At 41.6% G+C, this 16,953-nt stretch overlaps 1 protein-coding gene across 1 annotated transcript in view; it reads right to left on the reverse strand.

Annotated features, from left to right (window-relative positions):
• The window catches only part of suclg2 (succinate-CoA ligase GDP-forming subunit beta), a 99,367-nt gene that overhangs the window by 28,076 nt on the left and 54,338 nt on the right, over window positions 1–16,953 (reverse strand). Inside the window, exon 9 of the mRNA XM_034121925.1 lies at window positions 16,200–16,342. Within this exon, the coding sequence (XP_033977816.1) occupies window positions 16,200–16,342 (143 nt within the window). The remainder of the gene's footprint in view (window positions 1–16,199; window positions 16,343–16,953) is intronic.

The following is a 16,953-nucleotide window of genomic DNA, read 5'->3' on the forward strand; positions in this document are numbered from 1 at the left end:
ACAAGCCTCTGCGCACACAATAGCACTAAAAGAGTCAAGGTAGGGTCAGGAGGGTCTCCAGTCCCACATCTCATTCGTTCTGCCACCCACTGTAGTAAAACTCCACTTAATTCATTTTTTTCCAGTCCATAAACCTTACCTCTAGCACCAGCATATTCTCCACTCCTGCCTTCAGTGAACCAGCGAGTGACGCGCCACTCTCGCCTCCAATTCCCGCCTTGGCAAATAAATTCTATCAGTTATTTAAGAATAAATAGGAACACCCCCATCTTTCCACTCTATCAACCCACTGTCCCATATACCAGTCAACCACGGATGGCTCTCACTAGCCTGTGTGTGTGTGCGTGTGCGCGCGCGTGTGTGTGTGTGTGTCAGAAAGCGAATGGAAGTTTTCTCCGGCAAGATGAGCTCCAGTGATTACAGGCTGAGACAGTTTTCTAATTATTCTGTCAAACATCAATCCTGTGAGCTGATGCAGGCCGTCCTGTGGCCTGATGGACAATGTAATCACTGCTGGAAACCCCCTCCTCCCCCACTCCTCCACCCATTTTACTGCTCTCCACACCCCTTTCCTCCCTCTCGCCTCACCCTCTGTACCCTCCTTCTCTCATTCTCCTCTCCTTATCCCTCTTTCAACATAACTCTATCACTCACCTCTTCTCTGTCAGTGCTCTTGTACCCGTCTCTGAATACTATGAGCTTTTGACTTTGCTTGCAACAAGAAAAAAACAAAAACGTTCTTGAATCCAAAGGAAAAACAATAAAAGTCATAGGGCTGTCAAAAATGATAGAGTTGGTTGTAGGAATAAGGAAACAATCAAACAGAGTCCAAAAAGGCAAGTATGGGAATAAAAGGAAGGGAGAGAGGCAATTCAAGTCCAGTTGCTGCTTTTTACAGACTGAAACGTACAATTCACAGCTATATGGACATTTATAGCAACAACACAAATAGGGTACTCAGACTTGAGTTTGAAACTATTTCTAAGCACCAACTTCCACCAACGTAATAGTGAATTAGCTTAAATAATGATAATAAAATAAAAATAAAAATAAGTAGTTGGCTTTGTCCTTTCGATATTCCAAAAAAGAGCAACTAAGTGGCAAATCGTTTTTTCCTCATACAGTAAATAATTGTTTGAACTGATTGCTTAAAGACGTTTTTAAATCTATGATGTTTTATATATGTTTACAGGAATTATTCTCATATTATTCTCTTACGTTAAAGTGCACCTATCATGCTATTTCTAGGCATATATTATGGGTCTCAGAAAAATATATAAAAACATGTCTATGTGTTTTTCTCAAAATAAAAACAGATCATGCATTTTAGACATCCCTCATATCCCTCTGTTTCAGGCCTGTTTAGAGAAACGCGGATTTTGGGTCCTTAGCTTGAAAAAAGAAAGAAAAGAGGAGGCGGAGCTAATGCCTGATCAGAATTCTACCGGGGGTAAAGTTAAATTCTGCTGTGATAAAACGCCATCCTGTTCAAAACCACATCAAGGATTATTTCTGAAACAGTATGGAGCTCAAATGCTTTTTCTCTTGCAGGTTTACCACAAGGTGAGTTCCTTTTTTTATTTCCTGCTTTTTAAACACATGTGCTCTACACAGTACAGGTTAGCTCTGAGTGTTAGCGAGGCTTGCTAATGTAAACAAAGACGAGATTATGTCCAAAACACGTCAGGCATTGTTTCTGATAGCAACTTTCTGTGCCTCCACCGCCGATTTAACGTCAGATCGGCAGCAAATCTGTATCCGCTCGTTGTACCCCCGTTTTAAAAAGATTTGGGTACGGAGGAAAAGAGAAAGGGTTTTATTTTCTGACGCTGCGTGAGTTCCCCGACGCACCGGGGACACATATTTATGTATAAAAGACATCAAAAAGTGCATTTTGCATGATAGGTCCCCTTTAAGACTTTTCACAAAACACCAACACCTCATGTTGATTAACTTTATTAAATGCAGACAAATCCCATGTTGTTGTCCCCGTCAGATTTCAAACAGGAAAACTTTGAGACATTATTATTTTAGCTTGCAGAGTGTGTGGAAATTTGTCCGCTAACAATTCTCCATGGTCTCTCCAGAAATTATATCAAAAGGGATGAAATTGGATATCAAAATAGAAACATGACCTTTTTAAGAAAGGCATCAACTATGATACCTTCAGAATTAATTAAGTAGAAAGAACATGTTACAGTCCCAGGCAGAAATGTACCTTTATCAAGAAATCACTGAGATTAATAAGCCCTGATACTGAGTCTTATAGTCCTTAAAATAAATCTGAGAGGACAAGACCTCACACGGTTGTTGTCTTGGCAACCAAAGCAGCAAATGTCATGTGAAACGGCCTTTACCACACTATAATGGCAGAGAATAAGGGGAAATGAGGAAATTATAATGACATGGTGTCAAAATGTACAAAAAGTTATAGGAAGGGGTGATTTCTTAACTTTTTTGTTTGGCATAATTGACTTATCTGCACATCCACTATTACATGTATATAGTGTTGATACATTGGGAGTTAGTAAACAAGTAAAATGTATTTTTAAAGGTCCCCTATTATACTGTTTTTCATCAATATATTATAGGTCTCAGATATATACAAAACATATCTTTGAAGTGTTTGGCTTGAAATACCAAACAGATCATTGTAGCATCCCATAATCCCCTTTGTTTCAGCCCTGTTTCAAAAGTGCTGATTCTCTGTCTTTTACTTTAGATGAAAATAAGGAGCCACTCCCCACGCCCCTCTGAGAGATATTTGGTTAAAAAGAACACAATGGTGCTCTAGGAGGAGATTCAGGTGATAAGGTGGGGTGGGGGGGGGGGGGGGGGTAACCTTGGTTGGTGATTGGCTAATGGTTACACAAGCCTAAAAAACATTATGACATCATAAAGTGGCCAAACTCTGATCAGCTCATTTTCAGACAGGTTTTTATCAGATCAAATCAAATCAAATCAAATCAGGTTTTATTTATATAGCACATTTAAAAGCGATTTTTGGTCGAGCCAAAGTGCTGTACATGTAATAAATGGATCAGGACAAAAAGAGAGAATCTTTTTTGCGGAAACTTTCAGAATCTCTTTACACAGAAGGGACACATGTTTATGTATAAAAGACATGAAAAGTGGATTTTGCACAATAGGTGACCTTTAAAGAAGACATGTTGTATAAACTACCTCTGCTGCCTATCAATCTTCTCACCTCCTTTACTCTACTTCTCAGTTTTCCCACTGCAAATCTCTTGTCCATCTGTTTCCTCCGGTGGCAGCAGCAGATATCGACTGAGATAACCGTGTGTAGCAGAGCCGTGTTCTACATCTCCTCTGCTGCCCGGTGAACAAGGCAGACTGCTGTCAGCTTGGACTGATCTGGATCTAACAATCTGTGCCACAGGAAGGCAGAGACAATAAGACCTGGACAAGTATAATGTAAGGTGGTATGGGATAGCTAAAGCCCTTGTAAATCTAGGACTTTTATATAGATTGTTAATATATATATCCTTTATTTAACCAGGTAAAAGTCTCATTGAGATTAAAATCTGTTTTTCAAGAGCGACCTGGCCAAGAGGGCAGCATGAACAATGTTACAACAAATGAACACAAAACAATACAGGCAGACCAATACAGCGGTCGTAAAACTCAAATGAAATGGCACATTACCCAGTCAATATGCAAATAAAATAAACTATAATAAAACATTAAAAACTGGCACAATTTTAAAACGACTTTGATTATGGGATATACGAGCAATCACATAGACCAATGGTTTCTTGTTCTCTGTCCTTTAAGATGGACTTGAATTCCCCGAATAGTGATCACATCTGAGAGTTTCAGCTCCTTCTGTATATTATTCCAAGCACAAGGGGCAGCATATTTAAAAGCTTTTTTACCTAGTTCTGTTCTCACTTTAGGAACCAGCATCTGAATAAAATCACAGGCCATATAGACTTTGTTTTTTTACACATATATATTTAATAAAACCCAGTAATGTGAGCTATATTGTGTTTGTTTTCTAGTTTCAAGACCATTTCCCTTCTTTTGTCGGCAGCATATGTGTATTGGCTATACGTGCCTTTTTTCTGTGTACGTGGGTGTGCTCTGAGTTTCTATCCTGACCCTAAGCATGGGAACGAAATGAGAGAGGCGATTTCTTTGGAGATGTGATGAGGTGAACGTTTCATGTGAGCCTCAACGTCTTTCCATTATGCTCGATAATAAAGCAGAGCGCGGATCAGACAAGAGGATCGTATCAAATCAGGCCGGGGAAAAGCCAATTACACCGACAATAATCTCTCGCTGTACTGCTGCCGGCATGTCTCACCATACGAAGCAACAAATACCTGATACCCGGCGAGTGGAGAGGAGGAGCACTGGGGAGATACGGAGGTGTGTGGCGCAGTAGGTTGTGTGTAGGTGTTCGGATCAGGGGAGCACAGGTTCAAACCCCACTGCAGTCAGCATGTCGTTGTGTCCCTGGGCAAGACACTTCACCCCAAATTGCTCCTGTGGGGATTGTCCACAGTATTGAGTATGTAAGTCGCTTTGGATAAAAGCGTCTAACAAGTAACATGTAATGTAATGTAATTTAAAAAGGCAAAATAAAAATGGTGAATGTTTGCTTGTTAGGGCTACACAGTTGGTAGAAAGGAAGCCAGAGTTATGAAAGCCAGTGTCTTTGTGACCTTTGATTTTAATTAAGACATCTGTGGGTCAGGGAGAAATGGGCTTCTACCAATTGGAGGGCCAAGGGTTCGATCCCAAGCCCATGAAGTCTACAAAGTATTTTTGGACAAGATACTTACCCCAAAAGTCACTTTGAATAAAAGCCTTAGCTTAAATGTCATGTAATTCAATAATTGTACTGAAACAATCTTGATCTCACCATTTTAAAGAGTGGGCAAGGATGTTCAAACTTTGGATGAAGCAAAACACTACTACTGTCCTTGCAAGTGTCAAATCTTGGGTGATATGGAGGTGGAAAGCAAAGAGGGGCTGCTGTAGAGGAGACAGTGCCTTAACCCATGACCCTGCACAGAAAACCCAAGGGGAGAGAGCGTAGAAGCCTCCAGAAGTCAGAAGGTTAATGTGAGCCTGGGGCCCTGTTGGAACAAACGCACGCTTCAGGATCAAAGGCACAAGCACGTGATGTACCGACAGGAATAAACAGACACCTCGATGCAGGCAAAAAATATCTGACGTGATGCAGATGTATCCTCCCAGGTACAGGTAAACACACATAATAAAATGAATTGTTGTAAGGAATACAGCATCAACACTTTACTCTTTAAACTTAAGTAAAGGTGACGTTGTCATATGCAGTATTTTATTAAATGTATTTTAGACTGACTGACAGTAGAACAGGTACTTTTGGGATAACAGTATGAGGAGCTACAGCTGCACAGTATGTTTTCCATCATTTTTAAGTCAAAACTAAATCAAAAGCATTTATATTCTTTGTCTGGGTAATATTTGTAGGGAGATAGATATTTACACAGTCAAAGCTAATAATGCAGATGTCTTCATGATTTGCCAATATTAGACTATTAGCATGATAGCAGCATATCGCACTCAACTGGTGTTGCACTTAAGTTCAGTTACTTGTCATTGGGAGTGCTGAACACACTTTGACAACAGTCTTGTAATCTGTGGCTCTGAGAGAACTAAATATAGGTAGGTAAGGTACGTTTATTTTATATAGCACAGAGGCAATTCAAAGTGCCTTACATCATTATTAACACTTAAGAAATATACAGGATAAATACCCTATCAAATTACATATGCCATTGAGTTGCATTACAAGATCTGTATCCAGCAGGACATGTGGGCCTGTGATGCCTTTATTTAAAGGTCCCATGTCATGCTTTTCCGGTTATTACCCGTCCCCTTGTGTGTTATGAAGGTTTTTATGCATGTAAAGGGTGTGCAGAGTCACAAACCCTCAAAGTACACCCTGTAGCGAGTAAAACTCTAACACACTCTAATACCTCCCCAAAAACGCCTCGTTGGAGATACGTCATTGTCCATTTGATTCTTCCATTTCGTTCCGGGTACGGCATGATGTCAAGCCGTACCCGGAACGAAATGGACCAATCCGTGGAGCCGTTACGTTAAGCCCCCGCTGATTGGTCCAAATTGACCAATCCACGGACTTCCTCACACACACATCTGTGTGCAGGGAGCAGGCAGCTCAGCTGATTTCTCCTCCCTGGCTGCAGGCTGATAACAGACAGTTGGGATCGCGGCGAAATTCTCTCTGCAGACCCATTCTCACAGCGTTTATCAACCTTTTCTTACTCAATATCAAGCCACACTTATTGTTTTTACTTCGGCTGTGACTTTGTGTGTGCTCAGGATGAGTTTGGCTGTGTTTGGCTGTGTATCGCTAATCAAGGAAACAACACCTCCACGGAGCTCAGCGCGATTCACAACGTCCCGACCAATCAGAGCACACTGTGCTCACAGGGAGGGTGGGGGCTGGAGCTATTGGAGCTACAAAGAGCCGTTAAAGGCAGAGAGTGAAATTCAGTGAATACACGTAGTTTACAGAGATGCTGTTTGAGAAACCAATGTGAGTTTGGAAAATTGCACAATATAAATCTATTCTAGTAGACCTCAACAATGGAATTATGATCAGTGGAAATGGCCATGACATGGGCCCTTTAAAATGCTCTTTATGATGTAGAAAGGTTATTGAAGATAAATGATCTAATCGATGGAGCACCCCTTTACAAAGCGGCAGGTAAATCCGCTATTATTAATCATCCAGGCTGGTTGATACCATTTACCTCTGTTAACTAAGTTTACCGCAGTATAACATACTCTGTTGTGTAATACCATACAGCTCCTAGTATTTATAGAAACTTATAATATGTGAGCCTGCAGAAGTAGAACCCTAATTAATGAGATTTAATTACATATAAATTACCTGCTAATAGGTTGTTATTACAGTCTCAGACTCACTCAGCAGTTAGGAGGAAAAAAATCATTTTCAAGGCTTTGACATGTTGTTAGATTGTAAACTGTCATTTTGACTTGGCTAATGAATTTACAGCAACATTCAACAGCTATTATTGCAATTAACCTGCGTTTCAGTGACACGGTGTAAACATTGACAAGCAACTTCAAAACTATCACCACATTAACAGGAGGACGGGAAAGGGCGCAGTGTTTGTGGTGTCAGTACACGGCTCAGGGAGCACGGAAGATCTCATCAACTGGGTGTTTGAGTGGTCTCACATAATCTCCCAACATGTGCACACATAAGCACCGGGGGAGCATGAAACGAGGGAGGTCTAACGGTCACACTTGCCGCAGTGTCTCTTCCCAGCCCTGGACATGGCTGTCTGTGATGGTGATACTCCCTCAAGTCTTGGAGCGCAGACAGATGGAGAGACAGGGAACTGGAATGGTGGCAAAGGGCGGAGTGAATGCAGCAGATGGTTTGGATGGAAATATTCTCCATTTATTATACAGAGAAGAGTAGAAAAGCAGTTTGTAAGGACAACACTGGCTAGCAACAGCAAGACACATTTAGCATGAGGCATTATCATGGGTTAATGATCCATGACTATGTTGAAACCATGTGTGAAGTGTAAACCCAGCATAACAGCCTCTCTCATGGCACGATTTGTATGGCTGGAGGGAATCGTGGGTTAGTGATACTGCCAAGAACAATGGTGCAAGTTCCTTTTAATTTATTCTCTGGATGTCTCTTGGTTAGCAGTGGGTTGTGAAATAAATGCAAATAAATACAATGGCCATTATGCAGCGCTCTAGCAAGGACCTGCCTCACGGCAGCAAGGAAGAAAGTTAAGAGTAAAGTTGCATGAAACCTAATGTGATAATTCCTACCATCCAGATTGTGTCTTTAAAAAACTGTGCAACACAAGACCTACAGAATTCTATTTTTCTATTGCTATGTGAAGAGGCAGAAACATCAAGCCGCTCTTATGGTGGCACCTGAGGACAAATGAAGCCCTGCTTTGCTATGCCCTTCCTCTGAGAGCTCGACTTCACAAGGTCGCTCAATCACACGCGGCTCCCCTCCCCGTGGCATCCGCAGACCCTATCTGATCGCTGGCTGGCTCCCCCTGGCCCCATGGAGTGAACCAGGTGCTGCGATGACAAATCGCTGTTGGCAGCAATAAGAGAACAGAGAGAGCAGAGCTCAATTAGCTCGAGCTCCAATCCCAGATCCTCTATTGATTTCCCACGGATGAGGAATGGCAGACAGGAGAAAGCTCAATCAGACATGCCCATGGGACCCGTCTATATGTGTGTGTGTCTGTGTGTGTGAGAATCAACAGGGGACAAATTGGTGCCAAGACAAGGTGCTGGGATGTGGTGAATACATTAGAGAATCCATAGTCTTTATGCATACATGATGGTTAAGTAATAGTGTTGTCTAGTGATGGTGCAGTGGGAAATGACAGCATGCTGAGTCGTCCAAACACAGATCAAATGGAGACAGACAGGGCATTAGCTCCCTGAAGGGCAAATCAGCTCCATGGTACATCTCTGGACAACTCCTTAACTTCATCATATTAACCTCCGCAGGAAGAATGAGGTGTGTGTGTGGGGGGGTAGAATCTGACAACTGAATTCCTCCTTTGCCTAGGTCTTGAACCTTCCTCCCTAGCGAGTACATGTTCTGTAAGACTGCATGCATTTGTTATTGTGTCCATGGCAGTGTATTTTTTCAAGCTAGTATTGTAAGAGTTTGGATTCAAGAGTTTAGGTGATAGGAAATGTGTGTAGAAATGTCAGTGGGAGTGAGTGGCAACATATGTGTAGTATGTTGTAAATTAAGTGGATTAAAATGCAAATGGCTAATTGTGTCTCAAACTATCTCATACAAATGCACGACTCTGCGGCAGAATTATTCTTGCTCGCCCACATGCACCCTCTCTGAGTGTCTCTGTAGCTTGCTTTCTCTTAATCTGGGACGACTGTACTCCCTATCAGAAACACCTGTTCACCGAGCCAGCTGTGGTCCAGCCCACACTCACCCTGGTCGGTCAGTAGCAGCGTGGCCATGATGCATTTAGATCAACACAAGCATTGCTATTCTAAAAGGGTAATCAATGCCCTGAAGATAATGAATTTGCCTACGGCACATTACTGAATCAGTCAGTCAATCAATCAAGCAATCATTTATTAACGACCACCGACCTTGCTTTCAGTAAAACATGGCGTTGCAGTGTCAGTAACATCCAACGTGATATATTAACATGACCTTGGACACATGACTGACTGCAATATGTATAGGGTTAAAATAACAGACTTCTTGCCAATGTATTTATTGTAATAAAACATATGTGGTACCTTTGGTTATCTTGCATGCTTATGTGTAACATGAATATATAATTACATGTAAAGTGTATTCAAACATTAGTAGACTAAAGCTATTACGATATACAAAGAAAATGTGTCATAGCAACTTTTTCCTGAAACACATTTAAAAAAAAAAAAGCACTCCTAATGTTACATTCATAAAACATTTTGTCTTCCTTTAATGCCAAAAAAACGCAAGATACAGTATGCATCACACGTCACGACCCATCAACATTGTTGGTGAATATCTGTCATCAACCACTGTTACTTCCGTTTCTATGCACAAGCAGTATTTAAAAATAGAACAATCAACACTTGAACAGACCTGGTGTCACTCCAAGGAATAATGATTTGTTCTGCGGCACCTATAGACGTGTTCGTACAACATATGGAAAATGTAGTTAAGAAAAAAGTAACGCATCTAAATCTAGAACTATTACCAACAAACTTTATCTATGTAATATACATAACTGCTGGAAAAGCATCGGATACATGTTTATTAATTCAAGGTGGAAAGTGTGTAATAAGCGAGTCCACCAGCTCTGCATGGGTCTATAAATGTACGGTTCACTGAAACACAAACAAACCTTTGCCTTATACATTACTGACTTGCAATGTGCAGCCTTCAAATCTAAACACACACCGACTACAAGCTGAAGAAGAAAAAAAAAACATTAATACAATATGTGTTCACACAGATTAATTACAATGCATTTGGCTTGTGATGAAGACATTTCAAGTGACAACATGGGGTCAGTGACTCGGAGTTTATCAAATAGCATAACTGTAAGCTTCCCACATTGTCGCAGGGATATTAAATGTACCAGCAAAAAACAACTCCGTATGTCTCAGGAATGCAGGCTTTTAATGCATTGCAAGCAAATCTGCGAGAAAACCATTATGTGAGGTAGAGCCTTTCTCTTATAATGGCTAGCCAATACAATAACCTGCACAGCCTATAACTGAAAAAAGAAGAAATTAATCACCTCGAGAGCCACTTCTCCTTTGAGCACATATACCCACAATGCTCCCTGCCTGTTTCAAGCATTGTTTCTTTGGCCTGGCCTCGATATAGCAGCCCCAGTGCGTAGGCAGGACTAAGTACTCGTCCCTCTTCTGCTGGCCCCCTATTTAGTACTTGTGCAATATTCTGTGCACTGGGAATGAACTCCATTACCGTGGTAGCTTGTTTTTCCCCCATTCCTCTCCTTTTCTCAACGGCTTTGCGTTGCCTGTGTTTATAACCCAGGGTACGAGCAACTCCCACAGGCCCTCGGCTTCAGGCGGAAAGGTGATTTCTTTTTTAAAATAACACACAAAGGGGGGTTCTTGCAACACAGGTGACTCCTGTGATTAAAAGTTGTTGGGGACTCGTGGGGGACAACACAATAATGTTTTTGCACCTATTTGCATTTCTGAATGAGCTGTGTGATTTCCATCGCAGTCCTGCACCCAAAGGACGCAGCTCGGTTAAATACGTCTTCTTTAACTCTCTCCTGTGCAGCATGAAGACAGGACGGTGCTCTTCTTACAACACATTTCTCTGGGTCACCTGTCCTTGGACCAGAACCAATTCCTTGCTGTGACTCCATTCATGTTGAGGAGCATTAGACATGGACTCAGATGTCTCCATATGGGGACGAAAAAGGCAGCGCCTGGGCTCCTATGAGATTTAGCTAGCGGGCATGAAACCGAGGGAAGCTCCTCACATTGACTTTAACAGGATTTGACTAGATGAAAGGCTACAGGCAAGAAAAGAGAGATACAAAGAAGCGGAGAGAGGAAGTAGAAATGGAAAGAAGAGGAAGGAACCAAAAGAGGAAATAGTGAGATGACTGACTGGCAGGAAGTCACACAAGGCCACAGCAGGTATCACCATGTAAGTAGTGCTGAACAATAACAAAACATGCATTTTGATAGAAAACAGTGTTGGAGAGGTACTAATAGTGGTGACCCATGTGAAGGGGCAGATGGGACTTGGGAGTTGGCCAGGTTCAGATCTGTCACTGCGACATGGAAGAAAGTGTTGGGGAGGTAAAGCAGAGTCACTGAGCTGGAAAGAAGGGATAACGTTTGGGCAATGGGGGCAAAAACATTAGGGGACGTGCATAATGATCCCACACGACCGAGGGAGGGAAAAAGGCACACTCGCAGGTGAGCCTCAGCTTTTATAATTGAGATAACACACACGCATGCCCGTGGGAGCTGGAAAAAGATGTTTCATGATCAACAGCGTGATTACGCAACAACATTAACACATGCATTATGAACACACCTCCAAATCTGCCCGGGAGGAGGGTCGCCTAGCTGAACTAATGCTAATGCAACAATCTGTGCCTCTTTTAGCCTCAGAGCGGAGCACGCCTGCTTCGCCTTAAACAACGCAGCAGCACGGCGAACTACACAAGCCTGCAGGTACCAATCGAGCAAGAAAACACACGGAGGCACATGGACACGTATGCAGAGAGAAAGCACTGACACAATATGTCCCTTTGTGATTACCTTAAAAAGATAAGAGAAAAATAGTAATGGCCTTTTTTTTTCAAATTGGTTTTTGTTTGTCCTCCAGCTCATTTTCTTTTGTGCACTCACAGAGGCACTGAACGGGAGGCAGAACATTTAAAAGTCACAACAACGGAAATTTGACTGGCGCTCTGCCCAAAGCGTGTGTAGAACAAAATGTCACTCTCAGAGGGTAAAAATGTATCTACCGCCCCTGGTTCACTCAGTGAAGTAGCAAAACTATGGGGAAAGTATTTTGTTGATTGTGAATTAGAAACACAAAGTTGCCAGGCAGCAGACACATTTAACTTCAACATTGATTTCAATAATCACCTGTCCCCACTGTAGCTTCCAGGTTGTGTGGTCATCTAACAGTCAGAAGGACTGGGGGAATATAAGACCCCCTAGTCCGGCGTGCAGTCAACATGTCAATGTATCTTTGGGCAAGATACTTAACCCGTAATTGTTCCTGATGGCATGGCCAGTATCGTCTGATTGTGAGTGAATGTTAAAAGGTGGCACCGCGCTTTGAGGGGTCGTTAAAGACTGGAAAGGCACTACATTCATTTACAATTACCACTAAGTTGTACTAATATGACTTTAGATTATATCACATTGAGTTGAACACCAAAAATGCAGCAAAGTTACAATAAGATGTGAAAAGCAGGATGCTCACAGCCACACAGGAGGGAGTGCAGGTGTTCACAGTAGATAGTCTCCCACGCCCTTCTAGTGAATATATTCACCAGCAAACTGCTATTTTCTTCTTATCAATTGCATACATATTTTAAAGATGAGCCTTTCACTGGTTTGATTACACTGAAAACATATGTGTGATGACACTGTATGTCAAAATGTGTCAACCCTAGGGGGGAAACATTTGAGGCATATGATTATTCATTTGCAAATTAGCAAGATGTGCTTCTGGATTTGTCAAAATAAAATGTAAAAGCACCAGGAAAAAATGAGGCTATTTTGATTATTTTAATGACATTTTTGTCATAAAATATATTTAGTAACCACTATTGATAACATGTGGTTTGATATACTGGTGGCACTTAAACAGAAATACACGAACAACAAGGGTGTGTTAGATAAATATGTTATCATGTACTGTAGCCTATACAAATGACAGAAAACAGCCTTAAGCTCTAAGAACAAAATGGATGTCGAGTGGGACAAAACATCCATCTGCCACTTTCTTGAAGGCCCAGGCGCCAGGCAATAACCAGGTAATTTGGCTGTTGGTATTTGATGCCTGCTCCTGCTTCGTGCCTACAGGTGATATGAAGGAAACCTCAATAAATTCAGCCATTCAGACTGTGCTGTGTCTGGAGATGAAGAAAGTGGAGCTATTTATTTTAGCATGAAAAATAAATATGTCCACGTTTAAAAAGCCGGGGGCTGGAATTCAAACAAAGCTGAATAGTCTATTACACCCAGCTGAGCTACATAACATCTCACGTTTTTTAACACACACTGGGCTACACAATGCTTTATTATTCTTTATTTTCTTTCTTCTGTTGTTCTCACTTCACATACCTTTTCCCCATCCCATCACTCCCTTTGCTTTCCTTCCAGAGAATAATAATGTTTAAGGTAATGAATGGTGTAAGGGTAGATGCCGGAGAAGTGAGAGGACAAGAAGAAAGGGAGGCTTTGTCATCTCCGTCTGCTATTCACTGCCAGCATAACACTTGCATCACTTCCACTCCTTTCAGCACAATGAGCCTCAGACATCAAAGCGGAGGACCGAGAGGGACCGAGAGGGAGAGAGCGGGAATGACGGAGGGAGGCAGACAAAAGCGTAAAAAGACGACTGAGAAGAAATACACCGAAATATACCTGTTTTTGTGGAAATGCGTGGCGTCATTACAGCGGGATATTTCCTGCTGTTTCACGCCTGCCTGGCCTTTAAAAAGCACTTCTGTCATTACCACAGCACATAAACATTCCAAAAGTAATAGTACATAGTGTATATATTCATGTATGCAGCACAACATTAATGTCCTTCCCCACAGCCACTCATTTTATGCAGTACCAGCGGAAACAAATATAACACAACAAAACTATTAGCTGAGAGAAGAAGAAAATGTTTTCAAAAAGGTGGAACAATAATGAGATGAAATGCAGGTGAACCAGTGCACCCGGGAATTAAATTGTGAATAAATTGTCAACAACGGGTTGCATATTTAAAAGCCATACGCACTGATTGCCTAAACAATGCTCACTCAATAACTTAGTCAATCATTTTTTGCCTTATTATACTCACCTATCCTCGGGACTGATTTTAATTTTAAATTGTGCTCGTATTTTTGAGTTGTGGAGTGGTAATTTGTGGAAAAAGAGAAACTAAATGCAAATGAGTAGCGCTCTCTGTCAGCTCTCTCTCTCTCCTGCGCTCTGTGAAATGATTAACATTCCCTCCACAGATCAGAGCAGGTTTCTCAGTTCCCCTGGTTGAAATGCTAATGGTGCTTCCAACCCAGTTTAATGTCAATCCTATTCTACTTTTCTTCCCCGTGAGGGAGGAGCTCCCTGTCTCTATTTCCATACACAGCAGCAGGAGGGACAGACAGCGGGCTTACTCCCCCATCTGGATCTAGGGAATCAGCCCAAGACAGAAAGGGAAGGAGGAACGGGAGGAGGATGGTCTCGTCGATGCAGGAGTTTTCTTCTTTTTTTTGAAGACTTTAAAACCCGTTCGCTTCTGCAGAAACTCACTTTTTAAAAGGCTTTAATAATAATCAAAACTATAGTTGATGGCCCCATGCCAGGTGAGAGTGACTACTCTTTGTAATTGCGTCCCTCCCCTGCTGATGGCAGTTATTTATCATTCACAATATTCATTTAGCTTTTCCCCTACCCCACCATTGAGTGGTATTCACATGAGACCAAAATGAATCTATGCACAATGGAAATCTGAGTGAGGAATTGTATCACCTGCTGGGGTGTTAAGGTCAGGAGGTTTTTAACATTCATCTACAGTATAAAAGGTGGGCAACACAGGTCTGTTCACTGCTGTGCCATAAATACGAGGCAGAACTCTTCACAAAAAGCTTCAATTTCCATACCTGTATTACAGTCGATATATTTCAAAGCCTCGTGAAAAAGAAGGAAATCTAAATTCAGTTTGAGACCACCTCTCTCGTAAATACGGGAACAAGTACTGGAAGCTGTGGTTGAAAATGACTACGCCTACAGTAGGTCGGTAAAGGTGGGACAAATTCGTATGAAACACAGCAGAAACCTACGTGTGAGAAAAAGTGAAGTCATACAGAAGTGCCTAAAACCTGCATTTTCGCTAATATCCAGCAGGGGGCGATGCCACTGGTTGCAAAAAGAAGTTTGAATGTATAGAAGTCTATGAGAAAATGAGTTGATGAAATTGAATTCTCACTTTTTTGATGGATAAAAAATACTTGCATCTTCTCGTCTTACGTGTGGTTGCAAGATGGCGACGGCAAAAACACCAAACTCAAGACTTCAAAACCTTAGTCCACAAACAAAACGGGTGGGGTCATGTTGACTACGTCCCATTCTTACTGTATATAAAGTCTGTAAAAAACGTTTTTAAAGCATTTCATGACAAGTGAAGTCCATATGTGATGATATAGGTTTTTTTAAAAGAGGGAAGAAGACTAAATTGGTATCAAATTTTACTCTGTATTACAATCACGCCAGAGATGCTAACAGAGAGGACACCGGAGCTCACTCCAGGGAAGCGGGATTGACAGCCGCGGGGGAATTAGCGGTGTGATGACTGTCAACACACAATCTGCACTGCGGTATGGTTACAGGGCTCATATTGTTTAGTTTGGAGTTATTAGCTTTCAGAACATAGAGCTGAATCACTTGTAAAACACCCCAAGTTGCCACTCATCCTGAGCGGCAAGACTTTCAGAAGCAGGCTTTTGGGTTAAATTAAAATTAATTTTTCGGTTGCATATGAGCATGTTCTGTGTGTAAATATGCATTTGTACATGTATGTGGATGCACAAGTGATAATGAGACTGTATATGAGTTGTAGTGCAGAGTACAGAGCTATGATTTATCATGCCTCTGCAACTTTAAATGATGGGATATATTCACACTGCCTCCCAGACCGTGTTTCTCTTAGTGAAACAAGGACATATGCCAAGGTTCCCAGTCTAATGAGCACTGTTGTCTCAGTGACAAAGCCCTAAACAGACAGACAGGGCTTTGTGAATGTGCGTTGACAAGATACATGACTGCAATGTCAAACACAATTCAACAGTTGACATGTACTTTTTTCTGACTTCATTTGGCTCTTGTTTCATCGTTACAAGATTTTCTAGCTTAGCTATAAAAAAAAATATTTCAAACGTTGTTCCTACCTTAGGGTCAGCAGTCAGCAGCTTAAAGGCCTCGTACACCTGCCTCTCTTGGACTCCTCCCCCCAGGTCCAGGAAGTTAGCTGGCTTTCCTCCATGCAGGTCAATGATGTCACATGTGGCCATGGCCAAACCGGCTCCATTCACTGTAAAACATGCACTAAGTAAGTCAGTTCAAATTATATTTAAAAATGCATATTGAAATATGGAGGATAGTATTAACAAAATGGAATGAGACTTTTTGTTTCAGATGTACCCGTTTTTTTATGTTGAGTGTTAACGGTACCTATCTGAGTGTTAGTCCTCCCTAAAGTCCTGAAATTGAAACACAAATCCCTGTATGACTAGCAGCTATGAGTTAATTAAAAATAACACTACCACTGCTTAAGAAGAGATAACATGTACTGTTCGTAAACCCATGAAAAGAATCGAGCCAGACATATCAAGCAAAGAAGAGCAAACGGCTTTCAAAAAAGTTAATTGGTTGGAAATATTCTTTTCAATGCTTTAAATCAAGCAACTCAGTGAACATCTGATTATGACTCAACTCCCGACTTCAGACAAAAGAGCTTTGATTAAAAGAGGTTCTGCTACCCTTTTTATCCCGGCCTTTGCCATCATTTAGCCAACTGCCAATGCCACCATCCTGCTGAGGTGTGCGGCAGCCAAGAGAACACAAACGTCTTACATCATTTGGTTTAGCCAAGCTGTACTTGTGTCCTGGCAAGTTCCCCGACAGAGGTCTCAATAAAAGGGA

The sequence above is a fragment of the Trematomus bernacchii genome, unplaced genomic scaffold (genome assembly GCF_902827165.1).
Source record: "Trematomus bernacchii unplaced genomic scaffold, fTreBer1.1, whole genome shotgun sequence".
Classification (NCBI taxonomy): domain Eukaryota; kingdom Metazoa; phylum Chordata; class Actinopteri; order Perciformes; family Nototheniidae; genus Trematomus; species Trematomus bernacchii.